Source organism: Paramisgurnus dabryanus, chromosome 17 (assembly GCF_030506205.2).
Source record: "Paramisgurnus dabryanus chromosome 17, PD_genome_1.1, whole genome shotgun sequence".
Taxonomy (NCBI): Eukaryota; Metazoa; Chordata; class Actinopteri; order Cypriniformes; family Cobitidae; genus Paramisgurnus; species Paramisgurnus dabryanus.
Genome location: NC_133353.1, coordinates 13,624,750 through 13,650,967, shown reverse-complemented (window position 1 = coordinate 13,650,967; position 26,218 = coordinate 13,624,750). Strand labels below are relative to the sequence as shown.

The window sequence follows — 26,218 nt, the reverse complement described above, 5'->3', positions numbered from 1 at the left end:
AATTATTTTGTATTCAGCAGAACAAAGAAATAAATACAGGTTTGAAACAACTTGAGGATAAGTAAAGAACAGAATTTTAGTTTTTCAGTGAACTGTCCCTTTAGCAGTGGTTTAAGTTTGGGAGATTGTTTAGACCTGTTGCTGTACATATGATTTTTTAGTGTATTTTAACATCGTCTTGCAGAAATGAATACCCATGATTTAATTATTTATAAATGTGGTGTAACATTCAGAGGGGAATGTCCCAACATTTATTTACTACACATGACATCACACTGACAAGAAACCTGAGAGGAATCAGACATACTTATAAAATTCTTTCAACTTTAATCAGTTCAAAAAATTTCACAACAAATGTTACACATAGTGAAGGGAAATTCACCACTAATCTGAAGTAATTGAATCAGTACATTCATCTTCCTATTGAGAATGTTGGCATTTGTCGTTTTCTTAGAATAAAACCGTTTTGCTTCATTTGGACAGGACACCTCAAGATAAAAATGAAAAATGCAAAAATACAAAATTAAATGTAAACTGAGATTTATTTCGCTCTACGTAGTGTCCTGCGGCACTACAGCATGGTAAACAATGGAAATTAGTACAATTCAAAAAACTCCAAAAGCTGTCTCTGAGTGAGTTAACATGAGCAGTTATAAAGGTGTAAGCCTACAAGAACCCATAAATATCAACCACTTTTTTTACTTCAATTTAATGAAAGCTCACAAAAGGAGCAACCGTCCTCATTGAGGAAAACAAAAAACCTGATGTCGGCTTAGCGACAACACACGCGCGCACGCTCGCACACCCAGAACAAAACAGAACGAAACATCCGCGTGTTCCCATGGTAGTAAAGATGCTGTACAGTTATGCTGATATGAACATGTAGAGGGCTGCTGAACACTCCTGTGTAAAAAAGCAAACAGGTTCACTTCACAGAGTCCATTCATTCAGTGATCCGTGCCACTTCACATTCAGCATCAAGCTTTACTTTAGTCCCAATCTGCTATCAGCTCCTCGCCCAACCCAAACCCACACGCGCACGCACAGTGGCTAAAAAACTATAGCCACTGTGCAACACTCACCCATCACTAACATTCATCAACATTTTCACTGGCTGTATCTGGTGTGCTGCTAAGAGGCTGTGATTGTCTCACACACGCACACACAGATACAGACACTAGATACATCTGCCCACTGCCAGAGCACATACAGCATTCTACAAAAACTGCACTTTGCTCTTATATATAATATACATTAACAAATACATGATGCGTGAAAGGAGAAAACGGGAGAGGAAAAAAAGAGCACACAAGCAAGAGTTAATTGTACAGGTGTGACACTTCATGCAGCGGCATTTGGATTACAGTGACCAAACGTAAGCTGTTAACAACAGAAAGGTAATACACAACTATGCGATTAGGGCCGCTGGATGACAAAATAATTTACATATTGTTTTGGTCAAAAGACAGCCAAGTGCCGAAATCACCTCCTCACAGGAAGAGCCTAAAGTACTCGCGCACTCACACACACACACACACACACACACACACACACACACACACACACACACACACGTACAAGAAATCACACAAATTCCCCAAAGAAGAGCAGCCACAACACCGCCTCGGTCGAGATGTGTTAAGTTTGTTTCCAAGTCAGCGTGTGTTGTGTGCGCGTGTGTGAACTCAGTCACACATCTCCTCTGGTATTTCATGTGGGTTGAGAATGCCAGGCACGGACATCTGCAATTTGTGTTTCTCCTCCTGGGCCTGACGCAGTGAGGCTTCCCTCTCTTCCAAAAACAGATCAGAGGTGTCCTCGCCTGCAAATTCCTTAAAAGAACACAGAGAAAGGAATGAACATTTCATGGGTTCAGCTTGAACCAATGCACATCAACAGCAACCTGTTATTTCCACCACAAGTTAAAACTTTCTCTCAACACATACACTCACACTTGGCACTACAGTCGCCCCACACAGTTACACAATACTTATGGTCACTTAAAGGTCAAAATGACAGCTCATCAACATAAAAAGCAGACAAAGGTTTGTTTTTACTGATGTCAATACCTTATTATTTTCTTTTCTTTTCATTTTAGTAAACAAAACTAAACATTACTCAGTGTCCTGGTCTCACTGAGATCTCTTTAAGACTATTTGAAACTGACCTTGATCTGCACAAGGAAATCCCTCAAGTGTTCTTTGAATGCTGGGATGTCTTGGTTTAAACTGAACAGACCAGTCACAAACACTTTTACCTGGGCACTGCAAAAATAGAGAATCACACAATCAGACAGAGAATACATTTCTTTTCTATCTGTGTTTTTATTTTGCTATATAAGTAAACAAACTGAAGAGGGCTGTCTTGTGCAAGGTAAACTAATAGCAGTTGTTTTGACTAACTCAAAATGTGATTTTAGTACATAATTTACACATTTTTAACAAATGCTCCACTGCAGAGAAAATGCCTGATAATAACACACATGCATGTGGCAGTCATGATTAGGGGTGTAAATCAGACAGTTCATTACAATTCGATTAAAAAACGATTTTCTCTGCCGGCGATTCAATTTTTGCCGATACATTAAACACTTCTTTGATGCGTTTGCGATTCCATCCGATTAATTTATAGATATTTTTATATTACATGCCTAGTTAAGGCATGTTATATTTTAACTTACAAATGCAACCAAAATATATAACATGAACATTTAATTAACCTCTTTGAAAATGGCATAATCTATGCTCCGATCGATCGTCCGCCAATCGGCCGATAATGGCATTCAATGACTCGATCGGTACTCGCTAAATTTGCCGATCTCGTAAACCGATCTTTCTGTTTACTTTTGTCATCATAGGGATCATGAATGCGGCTTAAGTTAGAGAGCTTTTAGTACAATATCACCTGCAGTGCTAAACAACTGCTCGTCTTAGGTCGCTTTCGCAGTGATTTCACTGCTACAACCACTTTGTTGCTAGCCTGGGTATCAGCCGATCTTAGCCCCGACCACAACATTTTGAGGACAGGAAGATCGGTCTGGGGTTTCTCCGTTGAGGAGCTACTATGCGAGACCCAAAGCTGGTCGACCAATCAAATTGTCAGGGCGGGCTTTATACGATGATGGACAGATGATCAACAGTAACGTAACCAACCACGTCACCAAAGAGCGCATGTGTTGAATCTATTTACAACGAAGTGGCTGCCGCTGTAGAATTCAGATGTGTGGATTCTGACATTGAGTCTGTTCGAAAAGATATCGACAGAGCATTGATTTTAAAAGAGGAACAGAGAAACGCGATCAAGGCATTTGTTGATCGCAAAGATGTTTTTGTTGTCCTTCCTACGGGTTTCGATGGATATAATTAGCGGCCGTTGCCAGCTTCTTTTCGGAACCTTGGAATCGTGGCTGCTGAATAAGTGGAGGGACATGCTAAGCTCCAATATTTTTCAAGCAAACGTAATGGGTATGGTCGTGGATGAAGTTCACCTAACGTACAAATGGTAAGAGATATTCTTTCTGTATGACTTAGTAAATACTTAAAGTTGTGATATAAATGAAATGTTGTAAACATAGTAGGTGTTGATGTACATTCGCTAGTATAATCACAATTGTATAGTCATTGTAGCGAAATAACTAGCAGTTCAGTCAGGCTGCAAAAGACGTCATTTCAACATACGTCACACACGCCGTTGCTCTAATTGGTCATAGGTCTATCCAATAGAGTGCAGAGGCATTTTTCGGTTGAGACACGCCTCATAATCATGGAGCGGTATCAGACTCAAATTCTGACTAGAATTGAGTATGACAACGTCAGGCTACTTTGTTGCTGCTTCGCATTCACTTTCTGACGCTAGTAGACGAAAATAAACAAAAATGTGCGCTTTGGCGGAAATGCGTAGATGGACGTTATGTCAAGGAATGAGGACATGGAGAGTGTCAAAATAAAGGAACCTCAAATCGATTTTTATGTGTGACATCGATGCATCGATCCATATCGATGTATTGTTACACCCCTAGTCATAATTCAGATATTTACAATTTCTCCAAGATATTCTGTACAGTCTTTGAATCCATGAGTATTTGAGAAATCGTTAGTGGATACTCACTCCTGTAAATGTGGGAAAGCTGATTTTAGCAAGTTGGCCACATATTCCTGGATGAACACCTGGTTGCTAACTGGGTTTGATGGATTCAAAACTGCACTTATTTTCCCTTCCTCAACAAGATTAAACATGTACGCCAAGATAGAGGCGTGCATGGTCAAACCTGAAAGACAAACACATAGAAGCTTAATAAATCAGCATTTACAGATTTCTTTTCCGAAAGTGATTGCAATAAATGAACAAAAACAGAATAATAGACTTTTCATTACTAATTAGAGATAGTATGCACATGCAGTCAGCTGTATATACATAAGTAAAACAGGTGACATCTATGCGAGCGATTATTTAGAAATATCTGAAAGCCGTGATTAACCAATCAGAATGATGTATTTAAATAAAATACAGTAATATTACTTCAAAGCTAGACAGACACAATCAACGTGGCCATCATTCACTCTTTATCAGATAAAATCTGTAATAATTTAAGCAGTCTAAATTAAATCTAGTCCAGTAATAATCTTCCGTCAGTCATTTATAAAACCTTTTTTTTTTAGTTTGAGGCTGATTAAAGCTGTGCTCAGGATAAAAAAAGACTTCAGAGAACAAGAGAGAGTGGGCAGAGCTCACCGGCTGTGTGTGATGTATCTGTAACAACAGAGAAGATGTGCTGCAGGACATCACAAAAGTAAGTCTGATAGAAGCTCTGCGCTGCTGCCTCCTCCTGAGCCACGTTCTGCAGCAGCGTGTAGAGAATCTGCAGGCCTGCGATTAAATTGTTTATTTTACATTTGATCTATGCATGCTATGATAAACGATAATGTAGGTTTAAAGTCTGCGTTTATCTCACCAGTGTCTGCCACATTTCTCATGGTGTGTTTAAAGGCCCATATTATGGAGTCGAGCACAAGTTTAAACTGGGCTGGTGGAATGGCAAGGAATGCTGGGAAACAGTGAGAGTTCACCGCCTGCAGCAGGTAGAAGAAATGTGTCCGGTGTTCTGGGTATTCCTCAAAGTCCTAAACACAATTAAAGCAACATACACAGGCGGGCTTTGATTATAATACAATAATTCAATTTTCATTACAGGCTGTTCAGAATTAAGTAAGGGCTGCTTACTTTGTTAATCATGTTTAGTGTGCACTCAAACACTGCATCAAATATCTGTGGGATCTCTCCTGTAATGTGTCCACCCAGTTTGTTTACGATCGTCGCCATGGTACTGAGCACTTCCGGTTCCCTTGCCGCAGGGACATTGCGCTGGTAATCTATAAGCACCGCGTCCAACAGTGGAGGGACAAAATTCTCCCCTACCTGGAGCGCAAACACAAAACAAGCAAAGACAGGCTTAGAGGATCAGCAGATAAGTGCGTGTTGTCTTAGGACATTGATAATCTGAACAGGTCCAGGCCAACACACATGAAGCAGGCAAAGCAGAAATATCTGCCCAGAGACACTTATACTGGAACTAACAATCAAATAGAGATCAGACTTAAAAGCCTTGCGTCCCTGATGGGTTTAGTTGAGGTGCCTGTCGGTAGTTGCCTAATGTGCGTAGGTGCATTAATTCAACATTTTAGGATATAATTTATATACATAAAAGAAAGCACAATCTTAGATTTTGCAGAAGTGTTTAAATATTTAAAGCTGGATATATTTAGGTTATTCTTTACCGTGATACATGACAGCATGCTTATAATAATGGTTTGTTAAGGTGTCAGCTGGATTTCCCAGAAAATGACAGTTTGGTTTTTTTAATACACATAAAGTTAAGTAACCTACAATTTAATGTGACAGAGATGGCAATAGAGAGGCAAAAGGTACCGACTGCAGCTTTAATTTCAAAAGTTCATTTTAAAGAAGCATGAACATTTTTAAAGCACACATATAAGACTAAAACTACACATTTAGAAAATTGTGCTTAAAACAATTTTAGATACGATCAAGTATGCCACAATGCAAGAGTGACAGTGTAACTATCAGAACAGGGTTCTTATGCTGCGTTTACACCAGACGCGGTAGAGGCGGCAAGCGCAAGTGATTTCAATGTTTAGTCAATGTGAAGATGCGTTGACCCGCATCTGGAGGTCCCGCGACGCAGATGAGGCATTTAGCATGACGTGGAAGACGCCTTTCCGCCTCATTCGCGTGTCTAGTTCAGTCGAATGGTGCGAAATTGAGCAAATGGCGTGGTACGCGCGAATGATGCTTTTTGTGCATTTTGCGTTTCACGCCAATTTGCGGCTGACACCCGAGCTTCTGATGCGCGTCAAATGCTTGCTTTTTCCGCAAGTGAAGTAGACGCGCGAATGCATTCAAACTGTTCAAGCAGCAAACTAGGCGCGGTATACACGATTTTGTCGCCTGAAACGTGGTTGGTGTAAACGCAGCATTAGGGGCCAATCACACCAAACGCGTTTATGGCAGTTGCAGGCACCTATTTTGAATGATATTCTATGGGCAGGGAGAGTTTGCTCGCTGTTTTTGCATGCCGAACGCCTTGTGATTTTTACTGCTGGTCTCAGCACGAGGTTTTGAAGGAGCTCTGAGAGTGGAAAAGCAGCTGACGTCATTTGCGTCTTTCCATTGTCCGATCGAATGAGGGGAGAGTCGGGCCTTACGTTGTGGTGAGGGAAGTTTACAGTTGCTTTGAAGATCCGGACTCCACTCGCTTACTCTCTCCTTCGTGTTTGTGCACCTCTCACCCTCAAACAAGGTCAGAGCAAACGTCCTCTTTTTAAAGTTTCTGCTAATATGACAGTTAACAGCAAAAGAGCACTCACGCTTCAATATTTGATTGACAAGACAGCTGACTCGGATGTTGCCTAGCAATATAAAAAGCTGCATCACACTGCTCTTTTTAAAAAAAGGCAGGGCGTCACGCCTTGCGTTTCCAAGCATTTCAAGCGTGTTTGGTGTGATAAGCCCCTTACAATGCTAAAGTTGAGGGCTCAGTTCCAAGAAACATACTGTACATTCTGATGAATATGAAGGCATATTTCTAATGCACTGCATACATACATACATACATACATACATACATACATGCAATCAACAAATTAACACTGTTAAAGCTTCAGGTTGTCTTAAACAGCTCAATTGTGTTTCTCACCATCTGTGGGTCATTGGAGCGGCTGACCCAGCCTGAGATCAGCTTTAGCGTCTCTCGCTTTACTGTGCGCATGCTCCGGATGAGAGGCTGCTTGGTCACCATCTCGCCTATTAAAACAGACAACCACCAAATCAAATAAACAGATGTGAACAAAGACCCCTGGGTCCAGGTTATGTTTATGCCAAACAGTAGAAATACAAAGCTGTGAGAAATACAAAGCTGTGAGAAATACAACAATTCTTAGTAGGAGCACTCATCCGGTAAATATTCATTTGAACTTCACTCATTCTGTTTTAGCTGCAGTGCTATATATATCGTAGTTTAGACAGCTTTATAATAGACTGCTGTTCAGACACGTATGTGGCGTAAAGCTCAGTGGCAGTCTTTAGACTTGTGAATTTTTGTTGTAAGACAGACGTCAGAATAATGTTACTCTGAGATAATAAGGGTCCAAGTGCCAAACTAGAAAAATTAGATAAAAATAAGAAAGAAAAACATTATAAATGAGCTATACATATAAAGTTTTTCTAGTACTGTGACAAAATGTATTAATGAACAATATATAATATATATTTTATAGCAGATAAATGTTTTCAATATAACCTTTCACCTTTTTGGAAAAACATTAATACACTTTTGCTTATATGACCCAGAAATCTGATTCATGATTACTCTCAAAAAATGTACAAACTGAGTAGTACAGGGGATATGAGACATCCAAAAAAAAAAAACACACACCATTGGTCTGTATGGCAGCAGAGATGTTCTCACTAAGGCACTTGTATACATTGAGCATGTCCAGGTAGATTCGGCCCAGCTGAATAACAAAAGGGTGTCCCACAGCTTTACACGCCCTGACGTTGGTCTTCAAAATACTGCCCAACTGTTTCACGGTCTCTGGGTCCTTCAGGATGTCAACATTCTGATATAGGAAAGAGCAGAAACAGCATTAATTTCAGATCAATTAGTTCAGGAAGGGGAATATATCATATTAATTTACAAAGGAAAAAAAATAAAAATAAAAAAATCACTTTTTAATGTTTATATATCGCACCTTGGTGGCCTGCTGAATGATGCTGTCCCACACTTGGTTGGGCAACAACATGTACTTCTCTATCAGGTGCTCCTGCACAGCCTGGTCAGTTTGCGCTCCAATCATATAGCCGACAGCTTCATAAAACGTATGCACCTGAGAACAGAGGATCAGTTGATCAAGCTGGACTGCAGAAGCATCCATGCAATGCCTTTATTTTTCTAAAATCCAGTGTAAAAATAACACAAAGAATAGGCTAACTGAGACGGATGTGGGTATTTTGGTACCTGCTGGGGCTGCAGGTCACAGATGATGGTGTTGATGTTGTTGAGGATCTCATCAATGAAGGGCATCACCTCTCCCACCTGCACCTGCACAAAATGCCTCCTGCACTTCTGAGCGATCTTAATGAAAGTGTCACATGCCATGTCCTGAACTCCATCGTGGGTTTCTGAGAGGAGCAGATAGTTAAATTCTAAAATTAGAAGCTCTTTTTATATCCAGTAGCATAGCAAACATGCAGCACCTGATGCATGCGTGTAATTAAATGTAGAAAAGCTAGTGGTCGACTGATATGTTTTTTTTTTAATGTCAAAACCAAAAGCCAAAAATGATGCAAATTGGCCAGTATGAGGTCCATGTAAGATTTATACCCAATGCAAATAATGAAAAGATATGGCAACTGCAATATATCGGTCCATCTCTAAACAAAGCTGTTGCTATTTAAAGATTACACAATTTTTTTACACCCGTTTACACAGATAAGACTAATAATTAAATAAGACTCACCATGCATGAACTCGAACAATTTGTTGACGACAGTTTTAAGGAATTTCCAGTGAGCACGTAGAAATCGTGGGTACTGGCCCACAATGTACATGATGTTTGAGGCGATAATAGCCTTGTTGTCCTTGCCTCTCTTCTGCTCACATAAACCCAGCAGGTCCTGTTAATGATAGACATGTAAAATTTAATTAGTGCACATATATCTAAATAACACTTATACATTTTTCAGGATAAATTATGCTTTAAACCTAGAGACAAGAAAAAGACCATGCATCTAGCTACAGCATATACAGATTTAAAGATTCCAGTACCTTAATAACTGTGACAAGAAACCTCTTCTCATCTTCCTCATGCATGGCTCCACTGATGGAACCAATGGCCCAGCACAACGTGTTTAGATTCTTCCAGGACCACTCGGTACCATTCACTTGATTATGAAGCTTCTCTGTCATGATACGCTCTGTATCAGCATAGTCTAGATGGGTCAGATAGACTACAGAGGAAAAAACGAAAGAAATTATTTCACTGCTAACACAGACAGAGTGATGAACAAAACCTTTATGAGGTTTATAGAAACAGTGGACTCACCAAGTGTCTCTCTCATATTCTTGTAGAGGTTTATGGAGTCTGTGTCCTTCATGAACTCTCGAACAACCTCACCCTGATCATTCTCCACCACCAGAACTTCTTCAGGCTTGGCCATGCGACTCACCATCAGCAAACGCACCTGTAGCAAAAGAACATAAACAGTGTTTCTGCCAGTGACAAACTTATATTAGATGCCTGCAGTCTCTGGAATAGTTTTGTCTAGAGTTCCCACCTTAGACAGCACAGGCAGGTATAGCTGTCTGCGGGGCGGTACATCAAAGTGTTGGCTCCCTGAAAGAAGAGGAGAGGTGGAAGTGGAGAAGGGGCTTTCTCTGTAGAGCTCAGCAGCCAGGTGGTTCCAGTACTCCAAACAGATCTTAAAGATCTCAGTTTCCTCTACCTCTGACACCAGCAACATGTAATGCAGTGCCTAATAAGAACAAAGAGGGCCTTAACAACACTGCATTAAACCAGAGACGGACCACGTTGTGTGACTGATATGAGGCCGACTGTGTGTGTGCTTGCTTTCATAAACATCTAAGCTTCAGTCCGTGCATGTACCTCCATGAGAGTCTCTCTGAGGTTCAGTCTCTTCTCTATAAGCTGTCCGTGCTCTTTGAGGAAGGTGCAGAGGAACAAGCTGAGGTTCTGAATGAAGTTTTGCTCATCATCTTTACCATTTGCGTATGCCAGTCGGATATTTGTGTTCAGGGGAAGCATCTTCAACAAAACAATGGTAAGGTAAGATATGACAACATCAGACTTTTACAAGATCAACTGGTGCCTAGATCAGTAAATAAGAGAGACAGCATGTGCTTGGTTCGGTAATACAGACTATTCAAAGTGTTACCTGTTTGAGCTGCATCATGGTAAGAGTGAAAAGACTGACAAATTGTTCTTCGTACTGGCTCACGCTGACCCCTGCAATCTCAGTCAAGCACTTCAGAGTCACATTGCGGAACATCGGCACGTTTAGGAACTACAGATCAACCAGGAAGTAGAGAAAAGAAAACAATTACTTCCAAGGAAAATATTTTTGGGATTTAATTTCAGTAGTAGTAACTGTATTAAACGATATAGCGGCATCATTTCAAGTTTTCTGAAATACTTGAATTAGATTTTTTGCAATAAAGTTACCAATTTTCTTACTAGTAATGCTAATATTTATTTTGTTTCATTACACTGTGTCTTTTTACAAATAAAATAATTTCTAGTCAAAATTAGTATAAAATACAGTTATCACTGCAAACTAAACCACCTGGCTACATAATCCTGAACCTATAGAAATACCTATAAAAAGATAATTTATCTGTTACAGCCAAACAACAACAAAGATTTCTGATATATTTATACTTCACAAAGATTTCAACAGCTAGAAAATCTACAGATGTTACCTTGTACACCAGAGTACTGATGAGTTTGGTTTCAAAGATATAACCCAATGGAATCCAGTTGAGAAACCTCAGCAGTGTTTCTAAAGTGGCATGCACCAATGGGGCATTTTGGGAATTTTCCTGGGGAATAGAGGAAAAAAAACTATTAAAATACAGCTGGGAGTGTAAAGTTAAACTGTAATGTTTCAGAGATTTTCAAGTTGTGTGCTTGTCTAATTAATAAATTATGTCTGAATGTTCCTTTACAAACTTAAACAACTTGAAGAAGTCTTTGTGTAAGATAGAAATACATACCATCACAAACTGGCACAGCTGGAATATCTGAGAGAACTCATTGCACATGCTATGAAAAAAAGCAGATCACATGACAAAACTGAATAAATAGGCAAGTAATAAACACAGCTATAACTGTGTGTTCACACCAGCTGCGTTTGAGGCATCAAATTCGCATTTCCCACGTCTAGTTTGCCGCTTGAACATTTTGAGTTTACTTGCTTCATTCGTGTGTGAAATTCTAGTCATTGAGACATTCGCGTCATGTGAGTGGCTTCTGCGACTCAGCACGCTTCCTGTAATCATGTCACTACTAGAGCAAGCTCCTGATTGGTTAAATGCGGCGTGTTTTTCTGCCAAAGTATCAACTCGCGTGTTTGCTGCGGCAATGCTCAATTCACGGCATACGCACGAATGAGGCAGAATCGCGTTTACCGCGCCATGCCTAACGCCTCATTCGCACCGCGAGACATGCAGACGTGCGTCAACGCGTCTTTACATTGACTTAACATTGAAATCACTCGCGCTTGACGCCTCTACCGCGGCTGGTCTGAACGCAGCATTACTGTTTGTAACATTACTTTATATGGTTTCATTCCCTTAAAAACACGATGCAGTTACTGTAACACATCTTCAACACATATTTGTGTTAATCACAAACTGATATTAAAAAAACTCTCACCTGTCCTTCAGGTGTTTGGCTTTCACCTGTGTCATCTGACCACTGGAGAAATCAAACACCTCCTCACTCAGGAGCTTCAGGATGACCATGTTGTTCTGGCATAGACTCTCGCTGGTGCGGCTCGCTCCAACAATGTCACTTATAAATGTTGGCCAATGTTTTGGCCACTCCTGCTTCAAAATCTGAATACAAAAATATTATACGACTTTGAGGCAGAGTGACATTTTTATTAAATCAATCAAATTCATACACACTACAATCATTGTGTTCAGTCGTGCATGTGAAGGGATTGACCTGTAGCTATAAATTTCTCAGTCAAAAAGATCTTACCTGTACTAATATCATGTTGAGTTTTCCAATGTACACCTTTTCTTTCTGAAAAGAGGAAGAGGAGAGCATAAAACAGACAGCCAAACACTAACATTAGAAAGATCATAAACAAAAAAAAGAGGTTCACTGACCTCAACATTGGCCGCATCTGATGAAGTCTTGATGATAAGCCCCACAACATACTTTTTAATGCCTGAAATGAAGCAGAGTAAGGGAACGTCAGTGAATATAGCAAGACAGCACAACACTCCATGAGCTCTACATCCTAATTGAAGAAACCCATCTCGGAGGACTTGTTACTTACTGTCTGTTCATGTAAACATTTACATCAGCACTTTATGCATTTGCTGACTGTTTTCCACATGTAAACACAGAGACAAGGTCATGAAGAACACAGTCATGAAAAACGGATTGTCTTAATTAATGTTAGTGATATCAATCTAGAGTTTATTTAGTTTTTTTCTCACTTTTATGTTTATATATACACAAGTGCATGTAAATATATATAGACCAGTGTTCTTCAACCCAGGTCCTGGAGGACCCCCTTCCAGAATGTTTTAGATGTCTCCTTAATGTTTTAACTTACCAGCTTGTTAGGGAGACACTCTGATGAGTTGGTTCAGGTGTTAAATAAGGAGACATCTAAAACTTTCTGGAAAACTTTCTGCATTTCATTTACAGACAGTGAGTGCGTTTACATGCACAGTCTTACGTCGCTTATGCTTAAACAACTGATAACGTGTGGGGTCACATAAACGCGTAAAATACTTTTCTTCTATCGGGGAAAGCCCATAAACGGCATAAGCAAAAAACGATCAGGTAATTTTTTGCCTATTACCCTGATTTCGCTTGGCATGTAAACAACTTTCTCACGGTTTTGTCCATGTGCGCATGTATCTGCGTTTCAAAGATAAACGTCACATGTGGAAGATAACAGTACAGCTTAAGACGGATATGCTGTCGGCTTTTTGAACGACTATTATCTACTATATGAGGTGATGTCACTGCCTGCGAGAAACCTGACAATTCTCCAAGTCCCATGTAAACGCAGTTGTCTGAAAAGTTGAGTTATTAAAAAGCTACTTTATCGGTATAAGCTAATAATAATAATAATAATTAAACGAGATATTCTTTTTTACATTAGGATGATTCAAACCACATTACATTTTGCTGTACAAAGTAACAGTTCCAGCTTCTAAATCAACTCGGTCTGATCAACAGTAGCCTGTCTTTTTACAGGATCCTTAAGCTCTGCAAATGTTGATTTTCAGTTAACCTCTTGCTTCAAATGTGCTCTCACACTGAGTGCATTGAAAAACCTGAGGCCTTAACACAAGTGTCTGTTGAAAGACTGCACCATTTCTCTTTTTATTGGAGCCATTACTAATGTTAATGTTCACTCCACCAAGAAAAGCCCATATATTTAAAGACTTAAAAAAATGTGCAAGTCTAAATGTGTGAGTTTGTGTACGCGAGGAGTGGGCGGACGTGTACTACTAGCAGTGACATCCCAATCCCCATTCAAATTGCCATCAAGGCCACACCTCTTACAAAACACATGAACATGTACAGACCAGAAGCCCACTCATATCTCATTCACCAGTGATGTTAGACATAAATAATGAACATAAACAACGGTTTAAAATCGGAATTAGATAGAGCATGTTTTCGGTTGTGTAGACATAGTAGTTTGTTTGTAATTTTGAAAACGTAAATATCGTTGTGCTAATTCGTAAAGGTACACAAACTTCATAAACAGCACAATGTTCCATCAAAATAGAATATCTGAATCCATCTAAATAGAATCAAACCGCGTCCCTACCTTTAAAAAAAAAAATATCGGGGAAATATCACATTCATAATCGCAGGCAATTCATCCGTGATTATGAATGTGATATTTCTCCTCTTGTCAGTGAACTACGGCTACGTTTACACGTGGGCGGCTATTTTCATAAACGGACATTTCAACATCTCCGGTTTCAAAAATAATATCGTGCACACATGTCAGTTTTCAGAAAAGTGTTTATTTACACGTACCCGTGCATATTTGCCGTCAAGAGACGCTCAAGCCCACGTAAGCCAATCACCAGCAGCGCTGGTGGTGACGTGAACTGGTTCTTCATGTTGGAGGGAGGAGTTGTTGCAGTAGGAGATTGATGACGTCAACGTACAACGAGAGCGAGTTGAGGAATCACACATAGAGGTCTAATTTCGAATCGCTCTCGCGGTACTTTGACGTCATCAATCACCTACTGCAACAATCCGTCTGTCGGTTCTTGCAGCGCCGCATAAGGTCAAACACGCGTAAAATTGCTGACCTCAGAGCACTCGTCTCTGCTCCTCGACATAATGGAGCAGCTGTATTTGCAAATACAAACACACGAAACGATTTTGCACGAACATAAATGTGATCTTGGAAGTGTTCAGAGTAGCAGTCACATGTAAACATGGGTCGCACTTTTGACGTAGGTGCGAGCTCTGGCGCATACTCTGTGACGTTGCCTGCTTAAACATCCGTTTGTCTCACTATACATGCAACCGTGCAACCGAAGATTTTCAAGATCTCCACTCTGGCCGGAGTTTTTAGAAACAATCGGTTTCAGAGGCGAGTTCTCCGTTTGCGTGTAAACGAGGGGCACAAACGAAGGTAAATCTCTCAGTTTTTAAAAATAACCATGTACGTGTAAACAGAGCCTACGGCTCTGTGTAGTAAATGCCGCTCCATCTGAAAGCACCTGATGGCGATTTATAACTAATCAAGGAATCGACATTACTGACGATATGCGTGTGACAATTACATTCGATTTATCGTGCAGCCCTAGTTAAAATTCGCAGCTTTTAGAGACAATGGTTTGGACATTGCTTAAGTTAAAAAAAAAAAAGTATTACTTGTAAAATATTTTATCAGTAACTTTTCACTTGCATATGCTCTTTACACAGCAGATTCTGGTCTCTTCAGAATCAGAAGAGTGCTAAGCTGAGCAAAGGACCTTCCATGCATTTTTAAAAGGGGAATTCAGCTTAACTTGGCAATCATGCAGCTGGTTCTAATGAATACACAGGCCTGCTAGAAACTCTGTCACAGATTTTAAGGTTTAGCTTTAAATTTCAATATCTTTCAGCCACTGTCCAAATTCAACATCTGCATTGGCTGTACCTTAACAATTTCAACAGAACGACTTCTGAGCTATTAATTATTTACTCATTCAAATGGTAACCTTTAACAAGAAAGAGATGTGTTCTTGTGAGTCCGTCTTACCTTCACATTGGTTTCTGGGCAGAATCTTCCATCTTGTTTTAATAACTGTTTCCAGAATCTGCAGGGCATAGTACTGTAATGCCAAAAAAAAGATCTAAAAGTTAACGATCCAAACTTTTACAAACCAATCGGCCACAGCTGCACTGTTACACAATAAAAACAAAACAATTGCTCTTAACTTTGCCTGCCTATTATATTTTGCACGTCCTTTGGTTTATTTCAATTTAATTTAGATTGAAAGAAAATCATGCAGATTTAATTTTACAGGGATATTTTAACACAAACTTGGGGAGAAAAAAAAACGAAGAACAAAAAATCCAAAATCCCCCATCAAAACTTTATATTAAATGTTTGATGATGAATTCTGTAGAAGTTTTGCTGTTTCTGGCCATGTCACACCAGAATGTGAGAGACATTAATGGCACACTAAAACTAACGGTTTGACTCTGTGCCCGGCCACAACAAAGCAAGCAGCTTGGGGGAACGACGCAACAACTCTCCGAAAACAAAAATAACCAAGGGCAACTGCCGCTCAAAAGGTTTTATTCGCCCCAAAATATATTCCCATTGGTCGACTACAGAAGAAAGACCACAGCCCTTCCTCTCACAAAACAAACACTGCCATGTGATGCTGCAGTACGGCAGTCACAGTACTGCTTTTATCAATAACTGGTGTGGGTCTCAAAAACAGCAAGACGAACCACAGGTCTGAGTTTATACTCTGGCCTAAGATGTTTTAGATGCAGCTTTTTTAAGGATACATTCATGGTATGCTAATGCTCTAGTTATGGTCACTACTGTTATTTGGAAAACAGTATTTCAGCTGTAGGGATTAATGAGTTCAGCACGAAAAAGGTTAAGCTAAATGTTAAAGGCACAATATGTAATTTTCGCCACTAGAGGTCCCCATATATAAACAAAATTGCAGCTTGATGACACTAAAGGAGTGTGAAATGATGGAGTTGTAGTCTTTCCGAAAAACTGCAGATTAGAAATCAGTCCGACAGAAATCATGTCAGGCCATGTCACACCAGAATCAGTCTGACAGAAATATCGCTAGACGATACAATAATGTTTCCTTATGTGGCAGTGTGCAGATTGATAATGTATAGTACTGATCAGTGTATACACTCACCTGAAGGATTATTAGGAACACCTGTTCAATTTCTCATTAATGCAATTATCTAATCAACCAATCACATGGCAGTTGCTTCAATGCATTTAGGGGTGTGGTCCTGGTCAAGTCAAACTCCTGAACTCCAAACTAAATGTCAGAATGGGAAATAAAGGTGATTTAAGCATTTTGAGCGTGGCATGGTTGTTGGTGCCATACGGGCCGGTCTGAGTGTTTCATAATCTTCTCAGATACTGGGATTTTCACTCACAACCATTTCTAGGGTTAACAAAGAATGGTGTGAAAAGGGAAAAACATCCCGTGTGCAGCAGTCCTGTGGGCGAAAATGCCATGCTGATGCTAGAGGTCAGAGGAGAATGGGCCGACTGATTCAAGCTGATAGAAGAGCAAATTTGACTGAAATAACCACTCGTTACAACCGAGGTATGCAGCAAAGCATTTGTGAAGCCTCAACACGCACAACCTTAAGCCGGATTGGCTACAACAGCAGAAGACCCCACTGGGTACCACTCGTCTCCAGTACAAATAGGAAAAAAAGAGGCTACAATATGCACAAGCTCACCAAAATTGGAATGTTGCCTGGTCTGATGAGTCTTAATTTTTGTTGAGACATTCAGATGGTCAGAATTTGGCGTAAACAGAATGAGAACATGGATCCATCATGCCTCGCTACCACTGTGCAGGCTGGTGGTGGTGGTGTAATGGTGTGGGGGATGTTTTCTTGGCACACTTTAGGCTCCTTGGTGCCAATTGGTTATCGTTTAAAAGCCACAGCCTACCTGAGCATTGTTTCTGACCATGTCCATCCCTTTATGACTACCATGTACCCATTCTCTGATGGCTACTTCCAGAAGGATAATGCACCATGTCACCAAGCTAGAATCATTTCAAATTGGTTTCTTGAACATGACAATGAGTTCACTGTACTAAAATGGTCCCCACGGTCACCAGATCTCAACCCAATAGAGAATCTTTGGGATGTGGTGGAACGAGAGCTCCGTGCCTTGAATGTGCATCCCACATATCAACTGCAAGATGCTAACATTTCTAAGGAATGCTTTCAGAACCTTGTTGAATCAGTGCCACATAGAAATAAGGCAGTTTTGAAGGCGAAAGGGGGTCAAACACAGTGGCCGTTTCTCAATGTCAAGGATACTTCCTTTGAGGACTATAGTCCTTACAAGTCACTTCCTTCAGAAGCTAGGCGAGGCTCCTTTTAAGCATTCGGATAACACGTAAATGGAACAGGCTAGCAAGTGCATGTCATTGTGTCAATGAAAGGTGTGCTTTTGGTGCTGAGCGCATAGGATTGTGGGGATATGCATCCTTTCCTGTATATGGGATATTTCTTGAACGAAGGACTCGGTCCTTGGCTGAAATTCAGAGGATCCTTGACATTGGAACAGTCCTTCGACGAATGTCGATGACGTAGCATCTTCGAAGTTCTGGCTTCCAAGGATCCTTCCTTGACATTGAAAAACAGCCCATATTAGTATGGTGTTCCTAATGATCCTTTAGGTGGGTGTATTACTGCTTTTGAATCGCTCTTGAGATACTACCATGTCATACACTGACTGGTCTGGAAGCGCTGCATAAAGTCAAACACATCTAGAATTTCTACCACAATTAATGCAGAAACCGAGGATAATGCAGACATTATGCCACTGATAGGTAACCCTGTAAACAGGGATGGAACACTTTATAAACTTCAAATTCTCTGATTTAAACATTGTTTAAAACATTTGGGATAATGCAAATACACATATTTAAAACTGTGGTAGAAGTTTTTGGATATCTTACATACTGTGCCTTTAAAGTGTTACGCATTTATGCACTTATCAAAAGCTTTTTTTCAAATCAACTTAAGAGTGCATTATAATGCATATTTTAACAGTATGTGTGTTCCCTGGGGAACAAGCATACTGTTTAAAACATTTAAAATGCATAAATGTTAGTGTTAAAGTGAAAAGGCAAAAAGCTCACATATTGTCAAACATTAAAGGTGAAGCCTGGAGTTACTCAAATTAAAGTACAATTACTACTGACACATTTCACCCTCTAAAAACACCAGGGTGCCTTCACCTTTAATTTTTTTAGGATGTTTAAACAATAAAAAGGAAAGACTAAGAAAGACAAAAAACACTTTGCAGTGCATCAACTGTTTATTGCTTACTGCTGATGTTGCAAGGTTTTTTGGTCAATGAAACAGAGAAATGACCAGGACAGAGGAGCATTGAATGCTTTGTGAGGAAAAGGGAAACCACAGCACACAGAGACACTGATGATCCCTACAGTGGAAATAACTGTTATAAGACCTGACTGGGGTAAAAAAAACGGGATCTGCCTAACTGCCTGTTGTCCCTCAGCTCCGTATGAGGCATGTGCAGTGTGAATGGAGGCACAGCAGAATTAAGAGTAAGGGAATGAAAAGGTAGACCTTGTGGAGGCCTGCCGCCAAAGCCTAGCTGTGTCAAGGTGCACAGGAAGACACACCCCTTTTCGTCCTATTACAAGCAATCAACATAATGGAACATTGTGATTAATATCAAATATGAACAACTTCAATTAATTGTCTTTTGTTTGCTTTTTCCCCTACAAAATAAATTAAGCAACAAAGCCAAATGTTCAACAGTGCTTTATTGCACTCTGTCTGTTTGTTCCCTTTTCTCTTTAAAAATTGTGCTTGCTTGATGAATTTAGACAAATTCAAAGAATTTACCTGCTCTGTATATTTTCATGTCTGTTCCTTTAGAGGCCCCACTTTTGGGCCTTTATCATTTTGAAATTACAGATACTGTTGATAAATCAACTCAATCATTAGTAATGACCAAAGGGTTAAGAGCAATCTTAAAAGACAAGCAGACGGCAAACTGGGTCAGTAGTACTTTGAGGAAGTCTATTTACACTATGGGAGACAGACCAACTAATGTTAAATTTTGTTTTAAGATTTTAGAAATTTAAAAACCCCAAATCGTTTTATAACTGTTCTTCTTTATAGATTTTAAACATAAGAAAAGTCTATGGAACAGCTCATTAATGTGCATTACAGATCCTGACTGTAAATGGACCGTCTCCATTGCACCTTTAGTAGCTGTTCAGATACTGAGGTATTTCACTGTCAACCGATGATCCTCACACACTGACTTTACCTGCAAGGTTAGATTTGGTAACCCAGCAAAAAGCATGTGAGGAGAGAAGTAGGAAACCTTGATCTCACATAAATAAAGGAATTATTTAGGAATTGTGTCACTTCCCAATTGTGCTAAAATTGTAAAGCCTGTAAATAAAAGACCCAACATGCTTAATGGGTACAGACACCCCATCCAGTTTAATGGTAATAAAAACCAAATACATTATGTTCATTCTTTTAAACCTCTAGAACCCTATATAATTTGTGATAAAAGATCAGATCTTCCTCAAAGTATAGAAACCATGACCCTCCACCGGAATAGGTTGAGGCTTAGCTTACTTTGGTGTTCATATTTTGCGAGAACTCCAGAATGGTGTCAACTCGTGTCCATGCATCTGGGTGCTCCTTCAAGTGAGTGAGCACCTCCTGGGCCATTCTTTGCTAAAATTGGAGAAACATTTTGCCATAACTTACCAAATGAAGTATCAAGAAAGGTTTGATTATTCAAAATGTAATTGTATAAATGCAAAAACAACTCTGAATCAACAAATTATAGAAACTTTATAGAATATTGAAATTGCAAATAAATAAAAAATTGTACTTAAAGAATTAATTATAAAAAGCAAAAAAGTTTTTTCAGTGTTCCAGCCAATAAATGTTTGATGGTGCCTTATTTTAAAATACTCTTACCTGTGGCCCAACCCCATGGTACAGGCAGTTGACCACATTATCCAGCAGGTTGATATCCAGTTTCTGGTTAAAGTCCAGCAGCTGTCTGGCTGCATGGTCAGCTAACATTGTCATAATTGCTGGCATAGAGCTCTGTGGGGCACAGGGAGAAAACATCCAGCAGGGGCAAAGTCATGTGAATTGAACATTTGGGTACACAAATCCAAACAGCTGACCATTCCCCCCACCCCAACACAGGATATATAAAGCCTTATATGACCTGGCCTGTCTAAACACACCAGTGCCTGCTATCTGAAATAATCTTGAATAACAATAGGTGGGTGGTGCAAACTCTTATTTCAATTTCATGATAGATGTTTGAATATTCTAATATTTCCAAGGAACAAGAGCAACTCACTGGACTCGTGATTACACAAGGCATTATTCTTTCAATGACACCACACCACGTGCTACACAGCCTCGTCGTTTACGTCATTTTGTTTACATATAACACAAGAGGCGAAGAGGCGTACCCCAGCACGTTGCATCATTAGCTATATTTCTATGATTGAACGTCCAAACACCAGGCTGCGGAAATAATACGCTAGGGGACAACTGTTGATCACTTAATGCTCACACTGTTTGCAGAAGAGTTAATTTGCACTGCGGAGCCAAACTATTGCATAACAAGGTACGGAGTAGGGACAAGAAACAGAAATGCCATTTAAAGCGATTCAAGAATTTGACTGGACAGGAGTCACGACACTGTCAAGCTTTGTTGCTTACATAAAGTGGCCATGCATGCGCAACCTGTTGAAACCCGCATTTATCCGCCTTTTATCACCGCGATGGCACATCTCTACTTATTTCATTCACGTCACACATTTTTATACTCACATGATACGCGAGTGTAGTATGCCAACACTTGGGTCTTGGGCTACTACTCATTTAACGTTAACTGAATTAGGTTTCAGCTGGATGACATGCATCGCATCTTATGTGATGTCGTTTAGTGTTGGGTTGGACTGATCATGACCCAAAACAACAACATACAGCAGTTAAGAGCCAAATGAACTACTGATGCGTTCTGGTAAACAAATGAACACGCTTTTTTGATACAGTGTTGTTCCCCTTTCTTTTATTTAAAACACTTCTGGACCATGCTTAACATGCGCATGTGCAACAATAACAAAACGTCGCTACAACAGAAAGCCTCTTAATAAACCCTTTAAATTCACAGTACCCATTTTAACGTTTAATGTGCATCTCTTAAACTACAAACGTGACGATAACATTTTCTACGCTGCCCGACGCTTTTGGTTGCCTGTAGCACCCGTCTCAGATGACTCCTATGAGGTGACTTTGCAAGGATCTCCCTCCCTGACTTCTCGGAGCAACCCCTCCCACCAACACCATGCTATGCACCCTGCACCTGAGAGCTCTGCAGGTTTTAACTTACTTGCAGAAAACCAGGTAAGTCTAAATTAATTTAACTTATATGTTGTTAGGTTTTTAAATATTAGACGTCTATGACTAGAAAGTAAACGCATTTTTAATTTATTTTAACATCGTCGCTGAAACAAGATGATGTGACTAATGTGATGGATAACACTTGCTGATTTAAGTGTTAGCGATAAGATTCGTGTGTTTAACGTTTTACGGTATATAATAGTTGTATCATCGGTTTAAAATAGAATGATGGTAAAGATCGACAAAAGCAGATTTAGTCCAGCGTGACACCAGTCTTGAACACGAGCCATCACGCAGCACACCCGCAACATCCTTCATAAACCCCAGCAAAGCCATTTCACTTTCTTTCGACCTTAGCCCTTACACGTGCATTTCTAGGCAATTCCACACAATTTTACAGCAGCATTCCTCTCAGATCACAAACCAACCAAATCACTCTAACTAGAAGTTTTCACCACACATTTACCTACCTAAAAGTCCAAGCCTTTGAGGGAAGGAAGATGGGCTTGTCTGCCAGAGTTGCTAAAATAATTTTTATTTGATCCAGTATCGTTGGTGCCTTTTATTCAAGCTTTCTATCAAAATGTAAAAAAATATTTAGGATGAGCCGTTGACTGGCCAGCCACACCAGCGTTGCCTAATATAAGGACCACTAGGATGTGAATTCCGCACCAACAATCACGGCGAGTTAAGTATTTTTTCAGTCCGGTTCATTTTAAGAAACAAAGTTAACCTTAATAAAGAAATGTGCCCTGTACTGAAGTCAATTTTGCACCAGGGCGGTTTTAGACTGTGAGCCTGTGCCTCTTCTTCTCACAAGCAACAAACTCCTAACCGGTTGAAACCGGTTCAGACTGGGAGATTCCATCTCGGTTTAGTTTTCAGCCGATGGCGCCGCGAAAAGTTTGTATTAACGTCACGCCCATTAGAGCACGCTATTGGCTCTCCCGTTGCTAAACATGTCATTGTTTGCGATCCATTGGATTGCGCTGTTGTCAGTCAATCTCAACTCTTTCGGGCGCCCACGCCACCGCTCCGCCCGTTTAAAAAGAAGGCAAACTGCGTGCAGAATGGAGTTGTAAATGCTGATAAAATTACGATCGTGAGTTGCTGTTTATTCGTTGTTGAAGAGTAATGTATGGCATTCGATTTTCACCGTCAATAATGCGTATTCGTGTATCTGTTGGGTATGGTAAACATTAGCATTTATCATCACGTTACGCTTTAACATAACAGCGTTTTGACATTGCAACACTGTTAGCATGGCGAATGTCTGTATGTTGTGGAATATAATTTTTGGTGGACTGAAGAAGATTCGGGGGCAACGAGTCCGTGAGGCGGATGTTAGAGCTTTTACTTGCGCTGATTGTAAGCTGGTAATTTTCCACGAGCCACGAAGGGGAGTGGTTGCCTAAAGCCAGGGTATGACACGCACGGCATGGGTCAGAGCCTGATACAATTGCCTTGTGATTGTCTCTATAAACTTAACTACCGCGAAATTAACTCCAATAAGGCAGTGATATATCAATCGTAGGTAAACACATCGAATTACTCAAAAACATAATAAACTGTCCCATAATAGCTCACAAGGACGTGCAGCGCATGCATGTACCCCGCCCCCTTGCAAATCACGTGATACAATGCCACTTAAACGTCAGTTGATGGAAAAATACTGGATTTTGAGTGTGCAAAGTGCTGTAGTGCCTGTACTAAACAAAGAATGGGACACCGAATACACACCATTGCAGGTTGTGTTTTAAAACACAAGGTCAAAATAAATAAATATTTTGTATATGCATTGTTGAATATCTCATGTAGGAACTAGCAGGAGCACTAGACCCATGCCACATGCCTTTAAAAATTGTTAACTGATAAGAATTGTTACAACAATTTATTATCAGTAATTTGACAAACTAAATGCTCTTTCTTTACCAAAACAAACTCCTCTCACTTTCAGATAAGGTGAACATGTAATCCAGTGGCAGCTGGTGTTGAGTTTTATTCTGAAAGTGACACCAGCTTTGCTGCACTGTGCTGTCTGTCTTGTCCATATAGTCAGGCATAATTTAATTAGAAGCTGTTGTGTGTGTAGACCTATATTCAATTTTTATTTTGTTTTTTATGTACAGGTCACATGGTGCCACCTTGGAAACACAGTGTAAGATGGTGTGAATGAATGAAGTAGTTTGTGTTTCTGTTTATCTGCATGTTAGTAAAGTCAGAGCCACAGCATAGGTGTCTTGAATGCAGGTCATTGTACTTTCCAGGAATCGCAGTCAACATTCTCTGAACACCGTGAAGTTTCATGTTCCAGGGGGTGTTGTTTTTGTACAAGTTCAACGTTGCATTCTTTATTACGCTGTGTATGTGGCTTTGGATTTAGTTGTAGGTTTTATGGAGGTTTAAAAAATAAGCATGTGTGGAAATGGACTGTAGTTCTATGTTCAACTTCATTGTACATATTTTAAATGTTATAACATAAATTCACAACTGACCTGTTTGAACTGAAAAAGTCTGGATTCATAGTCTCTATTTGTATGTTTTAATGTATAAAAATGTTTACTTTGATAGTGCTATACATTGAGACATCTGTATAGTTGGAACCCTGAAACCAAGTTTATTTACATTGTCACAGCTTCATAGAACAAGCAATATGAAAATGTGCGCTTGATGAAATAATAAGAAATTTTGATGTTTCTCAGGCTTCATTTTGTGCAACTGTCATGCTTGCTGTGCTATTTTCAGCTGTTTTTAATTGACAAGAATACAAAACAATAAACTTTTAAAACTTACAACCTCATCTGGTTTTTAAATGCATATTTGTCATAGAGGGCAAATCGTCTGTCAAAGCAATCAACATAAAATACTGATCTGTTTCCTATGATGAAGTATGTCATTAATCACCACATGTCAAAGGTCTGAGTTCAGAGGTCATCTTACTACAGCGACCAGTTGTAGGAGAAGGCAAAAAGAGGAGAACTGCACGTGCACTTTGGCACATACATGTGAAATGAGTTGGGGCGCTCTGTTCAGGATTGGGCTGGCTTAAGCCCGTTCTGTCTGGTCCAACCCATCCATTTACATACATTATCATGACATCACCTAAAAGGAACTAACCTTCCTGTCACTCAGACAAGTTTGACAGAGTGAGGATTGTTATTTCGTTAGTGTTTTGTATACTTTTCTGTAACTTATACTTTTAAATATAACTTTTGTTCATTATATAAAAAATATTTCATAAAGTGATTACATAAACAAAAACCAATAAGCATAAAACTATATTGATAAGCATTCACACTACATTGAACCACAATAACGTGATGCATAGTGCATTTCTTATGAAAACAAAATTATTTACATTGCAATTAAGAAATTGTAGTGAGTGTTTTTATATGTTGCCTTATTTACAAATTGTGAAATGTAAATCAAAGCATTACAATTCATTGGATCTAGCCAGGGTTATTTGGAGTGGTGTCTTACAAATGGTGCTCACTATAAATAGTTGTCCTTCTTGAAAGAGGTGAGCTTCATAACAAACGCGTACAATGAAGCAGGCCTTTCAGTGCATTTGGCTTCAAAATAATGTTTAGATACAAACATCTCCCTCTAGTGACCATAGTAAAAACAAAACACAACTTAAGAAATGTTTTCTCTTGATCTTGACATTGGCCTCAGTTCAGTCACGCGCGCCTTTGAACCCATGGCAAAAGAGTGCCGCAGGGTGAGAGATGATTTTTGTAGGCAAAACCCGGAAGTGAGGCATTTTGGTATTTCTGATTCACAAAGTCAGTTTTTGTAAAAACACATTGGGTTAACACAAGCCCAATATATTTTCACGTTTTATATTATGACAGAAAACACACCTTTAAAAAGTTTCTTACCAATTTGCTACAGGGGATGCATGATGAAGATCTCAAAAACAAGGTGGACACTTTCCAACAAACATTCAACCTCAGAGTATTTCCTTATCAGGAAACATGTTTTTAAATGTGTTTAATAAAGTTGATTAAGAGACTGTAGGGTCTAAGGTTAGCTTCTAGTAAACGGATTTAGACTTCAAAATTCATAAAAGTTGAATCTGTGGAGATTATCTTGTTAGATAAAATGTGTAAGTTTGTATCAAGGCTTTTTTTTGCGATGGGGCTTTTTGGGCGATGGAATCAGTGTCCCACTAACTTCCGGGCTGGCCTACAAAAATACGTCACTACGACACTCTATAATGTTTATTATGAACTTTTCAGAAAATGGTAAATAGC

The 26,218-nt window shown here is 39.6% G+C and overlaps 1 protein-coding gene and 1 long non-coding RNA gene across 2 annotated transcripts; one reads left to right on the top strand and one right to left on the bottom strand.

Moving 5' to 3' along the window:
* Positions 1 to 304: 304 nt before the first annotated feature.
* Positions 305 to 24,098, bottom strand: xpo1b (exportin 1 (CRM1 homolog, yeast) b). Its single transcript, XM_065245043.2, has 25 exons — positions 22,433 to 24,098; positions 20,514 to 20,645; positions 20,163 to 20,264; positions 15,559 to 15,631; positions 12,431 to 12,492; positions 12,300 to 12,344; positions 11,970 to 12,151; positions 11,309 to 11,357; positions 11,015 to 11,134; positions 10,471 to 10,599; positions 10,182 to 10,340; positions 9,853 to 10,050; positions 9,621 to 9,759; positions 9,344 to 9,525; positions 9,036 to 9,192; positions 8,534 to 8,697; positions 8,268 to 8,402; positions 7,952 to 8,135; positions 7,214 to 7,320; positions 5,221 to 5,415; positions 4,952 to 5,120; positions 4,732 to 4,866; positions 4,108 to 4,267; positions 2,168 to 2,264; positions 305 to 1,832 (listed from the first exon to the last, which is right to left on the bottom strand). The coding sequence occupies exons 2-25, from the start codon at positions 20,637 to 20,639 to the stop codon at positions 1,686 to 1,688; spliced, it is 3,216 nt and encodes a 1,071-aa protein (XP_065101115.2). The 5' UTR covers positions 20,640 to 20,645; positions 22,433 to 24,098; the 3' UTR covers positions 305 to 1,685.
* Positions 21,057 to 24,229, top strand: LOC135737402 (uncharacterized). Its single transcript, XR_010528469.2, has 3 exons — positions 21,057 to 21,183; positions 21,823 to 21,965; positions 24,092 to 24,229. It is a non-coding gene; the product is annotated as an uncharacterized lncRNA (long non-coding RNA).
* The last annotated feature ends 1,989 nt before the right edge of the window (positions 24,230 to 26,218 follow it).

Excerpts from the sequence above, each read along its gene's own strand:
- xpo1b (XM_065245043.2), bottom strand. The coding sequence starts at position 20,639 with ATGCCAGCAATTATGACAATGTTAGCTGACCATGCAGCCAGACAGCTG. Across the intron at positions 11,358-11,969 it reads GCCAAACACCTGAAGGACAG|CATGTGCAATGAGTTCTCTC; the intron begins GTGAGAGTTTTT and ends TTTTTTTCATAG. Across the intron at positions 8,698-9,035 it reads ATTGTTCGAGTTCATGCATG|AAACCCACGATGGAGTTCAG; the intron begins GTGAGTCTTATT and ends TGCTCCTCTCAG.